This window comes from Lepidochelys olivacea (assembly GCF_965140295.1).
Source record: "Lepidochelys olivacea isolate rLepOli2 genome assembly, chromosome: 11".
Taxonomy (NCBI): Eukaryota; Metazoa; Chordata; order Testudines; family Cheloniidae; genus Lepidochelys; species Lepidochelys olivacea.
Window position 1 is genome coordinate 1,461,732 of NC_140421.1, and position 11,881 is coordinate 1,473,612.

Sequence of the window (11,881 nt, forward strand, 5' to 3'; positions counted from 1 at the left end):
AAAGCCCTAGGGAAAGGAATCCTCATGGAGTCTTTGCCAGCAGTTTACTGCAACTGAAGGGTGTGAAAGTGATTTAATCAAGAAAGTTTCAGTTCCTAACAGCCAGAAATTTTCTGTTGTGAATGGATCCACTCACTGTCCTGTTCAAAGACCCAGTGTGGATAGCTTTGAGAAGGTCTCAGATGAAGTGAAAGCTGTTAAGAAAGTTAAACAGTCCTCTAACCAAGTGGCTGTGTTTGGCCAGCTTGTTGGGGAGAAGACCCAATCCCAGTTTGACCCCCTGGGGTTTTGGGGTGGCCAAAGGGCACGGGCCGCAGAAACCTTCCCACATGCGGCCTGCGAGTGCTATCGACCACCCCCGACCTAAGGCAGGGCGTGAAACTGGAAGGGCCTGGTGTAACTCCCACCAAGGAATGGGAGAGATGCTGGGGCATCCATGAGAACGTTGGTGGCTTCGAACTTCCCCAGGTCACCGGGTAAAGTGACCCCGCTCAGTTCGATCTCAAAGGGGGGAGAGATGTGACGAAGTGGGACTGTTCTTAATGTTTCCTCTGAATAGTGTGGGGGTGCCTCAGTTTCCCCTAGGCAGTTCTTAAGTATCTAGGGGGTGGGGTAAGGGTGTATGATCATTGCAGAGCCCTAGAGGGCAGGTGTGTGCAGGGGTCTGGACACAGAGAATGGCCGACACCCTGTTTCCTGGCCACTGATGGCCTGGGCCCTTCCCCTCTGCAAGGTGAGAGCTAAAGGGTTGGAGAACAAAGGAGTCAGGTGATCTCCTGGCCCGGGAAAGGCACAAAGCCCAGGGGAGGAGGGGCTGGAGGGAGTTTCAGTTTGGGGCTGGCTGGGACATGGAGTGAAGGGCAGACGTGGTTGTCTGGCTCACTGCCCCGCAAAATGGACCCAGCCGAGAGGTCCCGTTCTCTGCACCTGCAAGCTCTGTGCTAGACCATGTCCCTGTCGTCTAATAAACCTTCTGTTTTACTGGCTGGCTGAGAGTCATGTCTGACTGTGGAGTTGGGGGGCAGGACCCTCTGGCTTCCCCAGGACCTGGCCTGAGCGGACTCGCTGGGGGGAAGCGCACGGAGGGGCAGAGGATGCTGAATGCTCCGAGGTCAGACCCAGGAAGGTGGAAGCCGGGTGAGCTGTGCGTCCTGCAGACAGGCTGCTCACAGAAAGGCGACTTCCCGAGAGTCCTGACCGGCTTCGTGGGGAGCAGTCCCAGAGCATCGCCCAGGGACTCCGTGACACAGGGGCATCAGGCTACAGCCTAGGCCAGGAGCAGCACACCCTACTAAGCAGGGAAGGTACCAAGCCACGTGGGCCAGAGAGGGCTGATCTGGGCCCAGCCCAGCCCCCTCCCTTGCTCGAATGGGCCAGGACGCAGCCTCTGCTCCTTGGCATCGCCCACAGACACCTGGAGTCGGACCCCAGCTCCCAGCCAACACCACAGCCCAGCCCAAAGCTGGGGTGGCAGGAGGGGGACAGTGCCCCAGTGCTGGGCCCACAGCTGCTCTGGCAGCCGGCCTGCAGGGAGCTGGGGCCTCAGGCCAGCTCCTACCACCCCCATGGCTCCTACCGCGTGCTGTCGGCCCAGGCAGGAGGCCAGGCGCTGCTTGTATGGTACCTGGGCCGGGCCCAGAGGATTCAGGCTCTTGGACTGTGAGTGCAGCCCAGGGCAGGGTCCCTTCCCCCCCAGAAAGAGACCATGGACACCCTGCTTTTGGGTAGGACTTTATTTCCCTCCAGGCAGCACTTGGCCGCCAGACAGCTCCAGCCCTGCAGAGAGCAACCTTTCGCCACCCCTGCTCCTGAGTGCCGCAGCCGGCCCGGCCACAAGCTCAGGGCGCAGGACGAGGCGCCCGGCTGCAGCTGTCACCCAGTACGGCACACGCGGCCATCGCTGCAGCAAGGCCCGGCGGCGCCGAGCCCTGGGCACGCAGAGCTGGAGGGGAGCAGCTTCCGGCGTGTCCAAGCATCTGCACTGAGCACCTCAGGCAGCATCGCCCGGCAAAAGGCCCGAGCTGAGGAGAGCCCCCCCACTCAGCAGTCTGCTGGCAGGGCCCTGGCCTCATGCCAGGCCGGCCCCAAGCCCTGCCGTCAGCAGGACTAGAAGGGGCTGCTCTGGGGAAGACTCCAGAGGCCTGGTCCCTATCACCAGGGGCCTGGTCCCTATCATCAGGGGAGATGCTCCGCTTCGAGGACAGGTGTCGTCCCAGGGCAAGGGCTAGGTTGGGGGAGGGGGTGGCTCTTAGCAGTGGCATTGTGGCAGTCCGTGGTCACAGCCTGGAGAGGCTGTGTTCCCATGGGAAACAGGGCAGCTGCTTTTCCCAGCTTCCTCCCCCACATCCAGCACCCGAGGAGTTAAGGAGAGGGGCTGAGAAAGGCTGGCCTGGCCCCACAGCTGGGCCCTGCCTGCAGGACAGCAGGGAGTCACGCACAGGGGATGTCAAGGCAGGGAAGGTGCCAGGTCTTGCAGGGCAGGGGACTCTGCTACATAGAGTGGTCAGCACAGTGAGTGCAGCTGCAGGGGCCCTGTGGGGCCGACAGGGCCAGGGCTGAGTTCCCACTGAGGGGGAAATTAGTGTTACCCAGCTATGACCATCCCTCCTCCTGGGCACCTGGGGAGGGGGAAGAGGTGGGGGTCAGTTCCGGCCCAGGCAGCCTCGGGCAGGAAGTGAGAAGAGTGCAGAGCTAGCAGCTGCAGGGCGCCCCTCACACCCGTGGCCGGCTCTGGTGCGTGGGAACCGGGTGTGGCCTGAGGCAGCCCCGTGCAGCTCAAAGTGATGGCGTAGCTCGCTGTTCAGCTAAGGTCTATTCTACAGGGAGCAGGCACGGCCAGCGTTTGGTTGATTGTTTCTAGCTGTGGAAGAGGCAGGAGAAGCCCCTGGCGGCCCTCTGCAGGTGATGCTCGGGCAGGGCCTGGCAGAGCTGGGTGATGGTACCCAGTGCTGCGGGCAGGCCCTAGGCATAGTGGTGCTCCCAGCCTAGAACATGCTGCAGTCTGATGGCCTCGAACTCCGGCTCTGGGCCTGCAACGTGAACACACTGGATGTGACATAGCACGAGTGAGCAAGTGCCCCATGCCCGGCCCACGCAGGCCCCAGCAGCACTCCGGGGGCCTCCAGGGCAGGGATGGGGCTGCTGCAATAAACACAGGCCTCGCCCCAGCAGGGCTGAGCCCTCCCCTTTGCTGCCCCTTGGAGCCTGCAGGGGCTCGGCTCCCCTAGCCAGGTCAGGCTGCCCCCCAGGGACAGTCCGGCCTTGGCTCACTTCAGCCGGGAAGCGGGGGTGCAGAGCTCCAGCCCCAGTGCCGAGGAGCGGGGAAGAACCTGCTGAGAGCTGAGTTGCCCGGCCTGGCGTTGCTGGGCCTCAGCACGGAGCCTCCAGCTCAGCTCAGCTCACCTGCTCCTGCTGCCGCCGCTGGTACTCCTCCTCGCTCGCGGCTAGCGCCCGCGCCAGGGCCAGGTCCTCCTCCTCCTGCGCGCTGCTGGAGACAGCCGTTTGTTCAGGGGCAGGAGACCACACCCCACGCCGCCCCAGGGACAGCTCAAGCAGCTGGCTAACGAGCCCAGAGAGGCCGGGGGAGCCTTTGGGACAATCCCCGTGCAAACACAGCACGGGACTTCGGGAGCCAGGCTGCAGGTGTCCCAGCTGGGACGGAGCCAGGCCGAGGCCTGTCCCAGAGGCAGCCCCCGCATACAGAACCCCTGGAACCAGACCCGAGAACGGGGCTCAAAAGGGCGCCACCTGCTGGACTGCACCGCTCCTGCAGCAGCCTGGGTTTTCTCGGGTCCTGGCCCATTCTGTTCCTGCCCATTAGTTGTCAAGATGTGAAGGGATCACAGCCCAGGCCAGTTAACGCACCCGGCCCCTCCCCAGCCTCTGTCCCCTTCCGGGGAGTTCGCCCCCACAATGGTGCCCTATGCAGGCTCTGTGTGGTGCGGCTCTCAGGTGACCATCAGAATGTCACCGGCCCCACCCAGCAAGCACCCTCTTGCAGGGCCAGCACGCCCAGCTGCGACACAGCCCGGCCCAGGTGCTGCGCCAGCCCCAGACCGTACCTGAGCGCCCGTGCCGAGCCGGGCGCCGATTCTGCCAGGGACATCTCCAGGGCTCGCTGCAGTGCCTCGTCTTCACTCTGAAAGGAGAGTGGGGTGTGCCCACGGCACTGCCCGGCTTAGCCACACCCTGGAGACAGGGCGGGCCCAAGCCCCCGAGGTTGTGCCGCGGGGGACAGTCCTACCCTCACCCTCAGTCATGGGGGTGCGTGTATCTGGCCCACCTCCTACCCTAGGCCCAGCTGTAGGCCTGGGAGTTGGACACGGTCAGAGGGAAGGCATCTGGCTTCAGAGCCCCCGCCCCATTCTCCCCCTACGGGGAACAGGCTCACCAAGCAGCTCCTCGCACCCCTCCAGCCTGACCTCAGTGGCAAGGGGCTGGTGCTTTCTCACGCTCCCCGTTCAGAAAACAGAGCGAGGGAGACAATGGCAGGCGTGGACAGTTGCCTTGGCCGGGCCGGGCCCCCTAAGAGCCTCCAGCAGAGCCCAGGCCTGCCCTGGCTCTCACGTGCAGGCAGCAGAGCGATCTCCATCACAGTGCCACTGAGCACATGGGGGCCCCATAGCCGAGCGCCGCACAGGCGTCCTGGGGAGCGCTGGGCCCGGTCCTGCCATCTCGGAGGTGGGCGACAGAGCTGGCCCAGAACAGGGCTCCTGTGCCTGGCACACGACTGGGAACTGGCAGCCTGGTGCTTGGCTGGGGACCTCACACACGGGGTGATGAGGCTGCACAGCCTGGGAGCTCGGGCCCCCAGTTCTCCGTGCCATGGCACCCACTGGGGGAGGTTCGCGCCGGGCCACTCACCAGTCCATTCTGCAGTGCAACGGCAGGGGGCGAGGTGCTGCTGGGCGGCAGGGTCACCATCACGCCGCCTCTGGGCGCAAGAGGAGGAGCAGGGTTAATGCTAACACGCGGAGCAGCACGGGGGCCAATGCCCAGGTGGGGACCCCCCCACACCAATGGGTAGCTCTGTGCCGCTCCCAGCAGGCCAAGGAGATGTGCCAGTCCCGGGGGTGGGGGATTTCCACACACCAGCTCTCTGGAGGGGCTGCCGGGTCTAACCACCGCAGCCAGGCCTTGGGGGCGAGAGGAGGCGTGGGCATCACCATACCTGCTTGGGGCTGGAGCAGGGGGGCTGGCTGCCGGCCGGGTCGCCAGTCTGGAAGCTCCTCTGCTCGATGTCCCGGCTGCCACAGAGGAGGATGCTTGGGCTCTTGCAACCGCAGCGTGTCTGCGACAGACAACGTCCATCAGTAACAGCTTCCCCCTGCTGGGCGGGGGCTCAGCATGGGAGGGGGTTTGGAGCCCTCTGTCTCCCCACCCCTCCCTCAGGTACTCAGCCCCAGCCGTAGGCCCTACATCCTTCCTGCTTTCCTGTGTGCTCATCTCCCGCGTGGGGCCTCACCCCCAAGCTCTCTGGGTAGTCACTCAATGGTGCCCCAGGCCAGTCAGGCCCCCCAAGCAGACCTGCTAGGAACAGAAGCTGGAGAGAACAGCAGGCGCATCGAACATGCTTGCGGCTTGCACCGCAGCCCAGCATCAAGGGCAGGGACACTTACACCTGCAGCTCTGCAAGGAGATCTCCTAGCACCAGGACGCAGAGCACAGGGCAGGGCTGGGGCACCCAGTGTAGACCCAGCCGGCGCGGGGGGAGGAGGGGGTGGGCTGGGGCAGATCCAACCAGTGCAGGGCAGAGCTGGGGTGCCTGGGGCAGACCCAGCCGGCGTGGGGCAGGGGGGAGCTGAGACACGAGGCAGGGAGAGCGCAGTTTATGCAGTTCTCCCGTCGTCATCACTGTGGCGAGCGTGGCTCTGCCCTGGAGAAGCACTTCTCCCGCCCCCGTTACCCGGCTCTGGAGAGGGGGCGCCCCACCCCATTGCAGTCGTGATCCAGCGGGTGCCGGTGCTTGAGGCAGAAGTTCCCGTGGCACTGGTCACAGATCACCTTCATCATCTCCCTCTGCTTGCAGCCAGGCTTCAGACACTTATTGGTGAAAATCTAACCAGAGACAAGGCACCCGGTGACCAGCTGTGAGCTCGCGGCACACAGGGCCCTGCAGCCGTCCCCGACCGGTACGGAGCAGCCCGGCAGCAGCATCCGGGCCGCCTCTCACCTCCGACTCCGCTGTGGGTTTGCTAAGTGGACGGAGCCCTGGTAATGTACGTTCCAGGAGCTTCAACGCCAGCAGCAAGGCCGGGTCAGACCCCAGGTCTCCGCGTCCCAGCTCCAGCCCCCCAGCCACGCTGCTCTCTGGGGAATTCAATTCTAGCGCCAGCGAGTGGCGGGCACAGACCAAGTGCTGCAGCGTGAAGGGGCTTTGCCAGCTTGTAGGTTCACGGAGGTAAGGCCGGAAGGGCTCACTCTGCCCCCCTCATCGGGCTGGCGTGGCACAGGCCAGAGCACCGCACACAGGCACTCCTGCGGCGAGGACCTGTCCTCTCCTATTCCGTAAGGGGCACTACAGAGCCCAGCAGCTTGTGGCTGAACTGGGGTGGGTCCAGGGTCCTGTCATGGCCTCCAAGGGACGGTGGGTCGGGAAGCGGCTCCCGTGACAAATCGCCCTCAGTTCCTGCCAGGGCATCAGCCCCCCGCCCCCGCTGTTCCAGGCCTGGGCTTCCTGCGCCCAGCTCTCCTGCTGCCCCCCAATCCCTACCCACAGCGCCCCCAACTATTCCAGGCCTGGACACTGCCTGCCCCAGCGGTCCTGCACCCCTCCATACTGATTTACAGCCCCCAGCATTTCCAACCAGACCATGCCGAACCATGGCACTCGTGGATTTAGCTCAAGGCCCACTGGGGAGTCAGCTGAGAGCAGCAGACTTGGCTCAACAGGCCCAGCCAGCATTAGGCGAGTGCCGACCAGAGACCCCCCTCCACGCCCTGGAGGCACAGACCCATAGGGCCAGGCAGCAGCGAGGTCACAGCCTCCTACCTTGCGCTTGCGCTGGGCGGGGTCGGATTTGCAGTCTCGGTCGATGTGCTCCCCCACCACCGCATCAGGCATCTCCCCCTTTTTGACAGGGATGGGGATGTTGCAGAGAGGGCACACGGGGACCTGCACGTCCTGCAACACACCAGAGGCCAGGCTGAACATGCCCCCCAGCCCACCCCAGGCCAATCTGTGCTGTTCTGTTCCCCCCAGGGGCAGGAGCTGCCTTGCAGATGATGGTTCTCTCCTGTGGAATTTTTTAACCCTCCAGATTATTTCTGCCTTTGCTAAGCAAGCAGGCCCGGGGCACAGCCACACCCCTGGGAACGCTGGTGGCTTGTTAATCCGTGAAGGGAACAAACAGGTGTTAAAGCGCCAAGGACGGTTCTGACCATCCATCCCGAGCCCCTGCATAACACAGGCCACAGAGTCTCACCCAGCCACGCGAGAGGAGATAGGACAGAGCCTGCAAAGCAGCTGCCAGGCTTGGGTTAAAGACCCCAAGTGACGGAGCTGCTACCCCATCCCTTGTGAAATGCAGCTCGGGCCTGGGCTGCACAGAGAAGTGATGCTAAACGCTGAGGGGTGTAAAAACACACAGCCAAGTCGCCTGAGGGAGCTCCAGCTAGATGAAGGAAAGATCGCTGCTTGAGGGGGGGATGGAAAAACCCCTTCTGCTGCTGGACGCTGCATCTACTCTATAGGGGCACACAGTTTTACACCCCCCCACCCCCAGCCTAACACCCGTGCCTCCCCGGAGCCGGGCAACAGCTCGTTGCCAGTCCCTTTGCTCAGAGTCTGACCCCGCGAGCAGCGCTCTGAGCTAAGCCCGTGGGAATTAGTTCACCAGAGACGACGTTAGATACTTTCCTAAGTCCACGTGCATTAGCCCTGCTGTGATCCCTCCATCCCCTAGCGTTGGGGTCCTAGAAACCATTCAGCTGGCCTGGCAGATGTCGCCACCTCGTGTTCTCTGCTCTCTGCCGGGCTTGGCTGCTGGAGGATCGCAACACGGATTCCAGGGAACGCCCAGCGCCCTTCTGTCACTGGCTGAGCTCGCCTCGCTCTCAGACTAGCCAGGCACTGCTACACACCAGGCAGTTCCCCTGGCTCTGCCTGCCCGTCGTCCCAGGCTTCTCTTGCGCATGTGGGGCCTGATCCTGAGGTTTTGGCGGGAGCTGCTCAGCAGGTCTCAGAATGAGGCTGCCAGGTAGTGCCAACTCCGCATGGAGCCAGGCCCCAGCCACCCCTCCCCACTTACCTTCTTGTAGGCAGAGGCGCACTGGTGCTGGGTGTAGGTGATGTGGTCGGTGCAGAATATCTGTTCGCACGCGTCGCACTTCAGGGGGAGAAAGTCTGGCAAGACGGGAGAGACAGCAGGCAGGTCAGGGGCTACAGAGTCAGCGCTTCCCACTGCACAGCCCAGGGGCCAGCCAGCTCCGAGGGCACAACCCAGCCACGCACAGCCTGGGACAGCCTGCAGGGTCACAGGCCTGCAGCCGCTGAAAGACTGAGCCATTCCATATGTAGCTAGAGCTCCCGGAGACTACAGCTCCCAGCATGCACTGCTCCAGTTTAAAAACAAACCCGCATTTATGGCCTGCAGGAAATGTTTGTAGCTTTTCAAAGTTGTTTAAATGATCCAGAATATTTCCTAGCAAGCCGAAGGCACAGCTTCTTCACGCTCCTTCAGGGATGCCAAGGACTCAACCCCGAAACAGTCACCGCGGTAGGAGAGACAGCAAGAGACAGTTTTAATGTCAAAGCTACACGCTCTTGACAACGAGGGTTTGTACCGTCAGCGCCTGCCCGCCCGCCCTTCCCCCTCCCAGTGAGGAGACTGATGATGCCAGTCACTGGAATACGAAGGGGGCACAGACCGACCAGAAGCAGCAATGGGATCTGCAGCTCTCTGCGGCACGAGGCAAGCCACTAAGAAATCAAGACACAGCACCCAGCAGCAGCCTCAATGGCGCGTGAGCAGTACGAGCGAGAGGAGAGAGCAAAGCCAAGCCAGCTCCCACAGCACGAGCGACCCCACAAAGGAGCCACCCCACCCCAAAGCGAGCTCTGTGACACAGCCAGGTGCCACGGGAGCAAGCCCTGGACTGGCCAGTTAGCACCTGTTGACAGCCATTTCACGTTCTCCTTGGCAGGGACACCCCAGACACTAAGGTGGCATTTCTGCTCCTCACATGCGCGTCACATGCTGTGTGGCTGAAGTGCCCTGGCACGTGACGATGCTCAACACTTACAGTGTTTTCTGACCATCAGCTAACAAGCCCCAGAGGGACCGGGGCACCGTGCCCAGGAGTCAGACTGATCATTTGTCTGGTCCCCACCATCCCCCAACGGTCTGAACACTTGGGACACAGCCCACAAGAGACACACACGGGTAACAAACAAGGGCTGAGAAAGGCACTTGTTTACCTGCTTTGGGGTGGGCATGCCAACATCGCCAGCTCCCTAGGCCCTTGGCATGAAGGGCTCCAATCACCCCCTGCTCCCCGAGGGGGTTGCAGACAGACTGAACCGCATGGGTCGCTGCCCCTTGCTCCCATCCCAGAATGCACCGCGCCCCCTCACTGTAACAAAGCACGGGGCCCACAGCCTCTGTCAGGAAGTTTTAAGCATGAAGGCAACCAAGTAAGCAAAGAAACGGGATTTAGAAAGTCACAGCTACTGCGCCACCAACCACACACGTGACCCCAACACCCCTGCACAGAGTGCACCTCTGCGGCAGCTCCCAGCCCCCCTGCTGTATCCCACTAGACCCTGCCTCCCTCCCAGAGCCGGGGAGAGAACCCAGGAGTCCTGGCTCCCAGCCCCCCTGCTGTATCCCACTAGACCCTGCCTCCCTCCCAGAGCCGGGGAGAGAACCCAGGAGTCCTGGCTCCCAGCCCCCCTGCTGTATCCCACTAGACCCTGCCTCCCTCCCAGAGCCGGGGAGAGAACCCAGGAGTCCTGGCTCCCAGCCCCCCTGCTGTATCCCACTAGACCCTGCCTCCCTCCCAGAGCCGGGGAGAGAACCCAGGAGTCCTGGCTCCCAGCCCCCCTGCTGTATCCCACTAGACCCTGCCTCCCTCCCAGAGCCGGGGAGAGAACCCAGGAGTCCTGGCCCCCGGCTGCGATGCTGCAGGTCACTGGGCTGTGGCAGGGCAATAAACAGCCACAACCCCACTTGACCAAGCCAGCGCGGCCCCACCGGGGGCAGAGGCGGCCAAGGGGGGCAGGTGGCCCCAGACTCTGCCCCCGCAGCCAGATCGGGGCCTCACCCAGGCGCTTGCAGGTCGGCTCGGAGCAGTGCGCGCCCAGGTCCGGGAACTCCATGGCGGCGGGGCCGGCTCCGGGTCCCCTGCTGCAGCGAGAGAGAGTAAGAGGGGCAGGAGAGCACCCACTGGGGGGGAGGCAGGCTCGGGGGGGGGGGAGGCGGAACACCCAGGTGGGGGCGGGGGACCCAGTTATGGGGGGGGTGGGGGCATCCACCGGGGGGGGCAGGCTCGGGGGGAGGGGGGCCCAGTTATGGGGGGAGATGGGGGCACCCACCGGGGGGGCAGGCTCGGGGGGGCAGTTATTGGGGGCACCCACCGGGGGGGCAGGCGGGCCCAGTTATGGGGGGGCACCCACCGGGGGGGGCAGGCTCGGGGGGGCAGTTATGGGGGGGCACCCACCGCGGGGGGCAGGCTCGGGGGGGCCCATTTATGGGGGGAGGGGCAGGCTCGGGGGTGGGCAGTTATGGGGGGGCACCCACCGGGGGGGCAGGCTCGGGGGGGCCCAGTTATGGGGGGGCACCCACCGGGGGGGGCAGGCTCGGGGGGGCCATTTATGGGGGGAGGGGCAGGCTCGGGGGGGGCAGTTATGGGGGGGCACCCACCGGGGGGGCAGGCTCGGGGGGGCCCAGTTATGGGGGGGCACCCACCGGGGGGGGCAGGCTCGGGGGGGGCCCCGGGCAGGCTCGGGGGGGGCCCCGCCCGGCGGCCGATGTGGGACCCTCCCCGCCCGAGCCCGGCCTCGCTCCTACTTCCGCTGGGGAGACGCGATGACGTCAGCGTTACGCCGCAGCGCGTCCGCTCCCGGCTCCGCCCCGCGCTGGGGCTGCTCCGGCGCTGAGCGAGTGGGCGGGGCGAGGGGGCTCCCTCGCGCCGCCCCAGGTCCTAGCGCCCGCCGCATCTCCCCAGCCGGCTGCCCGGCCCGGCCGCTGGGGGAGCGGGAGGGGTCGTGACCCACTGGCGCAGAGACCAAAGCCGGGGGGGGGGCAGCCTGCGCCCCCGCCCGGGAACGTCCCCCCAATAACGCCCAGCCCGGAGCAAATAAGGCCCGGGGCAGGGCTCCCCCAGCCTGGGGCTAATAACCTGCAGAACTCCATGCCGGGGGATGCTCCGAAGGCCAGAACTATAACTGGTTTCACTAAATTCATGGAGAATAGGTCCAGCAATGGCTATTAGCCAGGAGGGGCAGGGACCCAACCCCCTGCTCTGGGTGTCCCTAAGCCTCTGCTTGCCGGAAGCTCGGACTGGCTGACAAGGGATGGGTCACTTGATACATGCCCTCTCTGTTCCCTCCAAAACATCTGACACCGGCCACTGTCAGAGACAGGACACGGGGCTAGACGGACCATTGGTCTGACCCAGTGTTGCTGTTCTTATGCACACCTGACAGTAAATTAATCTAAACCACATTTCCCTTGTTTGCTTCTACGAACATGGGACTGTGTCAAGACTTACTGACATCAAGACATGATGTCCACTGCTTCCCCCCCCTCCCCTAAGCCAGTACCCCCTCCAAAGAAGGAAATCAAGGTAGCGTGGCATGATTTGTTCTAGACAAAGCCATGCTGGCTATTCCTTCTAAAGCGGTTAGCCTCAAGGTGCGCACAAGTTGACTGTTTCATGA

The 11,881-nt window shown here is 63.8% G+C and overlaps 1 protein-coding gene across 4 annotated transcripts; it reads right to left on the bottom strand.

Annotated features, from left to right (window-relative positions):
• Positions 1 to 1,715: 1,715 nt before the first annotated feature.
• On the bottom strand, positions 1,716 to 11,023 carry ZFAND2B (zinc finger AN1-type containing 2B). Of its 4 annotated transcripts, XM_084643644.1 has the most exons (11): positions 10,946 to 11,021; positions 10,475 to 10,491; positions 10,264 to 10,346; positions 8,250 to 8,344; positions 6,992 to 7,123; positions 5,906 to 6,057; positions 5,171 to 5,290; positions 4,864 to 4,933; positions 4,062 to 4,138; positions 3,403 to 3,487; positions 1,716 to 3,029 (listed from the first exon to the last, which is right to left on the bottom strand). In XM_084643644.1, the coding sequence occupies exons 3-11, from the start codon at positions 10,316 to 10,318 to the stop codon at positions 2,985 to 2,987; spliced, it is 831 nt and encodes a 276-aa protein (XP_084499770.1). In that variant the 5' UTR covers positions 10,319 to 10,346; positions 10,475 to 10,491; positions 10,946 to 11,021; the 3' UTR covers positions 1,716 to 2,984. The 4 variants fall into 4 exon arrangements, with proteins under 4 accessions (XP_084499770.1, XP_084499772.1, XP_084499769.1 ...); XM_084643646.1 differs by lacking the exon at positions 10,475 to 10,491 and having other exon boundaries at positions 3,403 to 3,484; positions 10,908 to 11,023; XM_084643643.1 differs by lacking the exon at positions 10,475 to 10,491 and having other exon boundaries at positions 10,908 to 11,023.
• Positions 11,024 to 11,881: the final 858 nt, after the last annotated feature.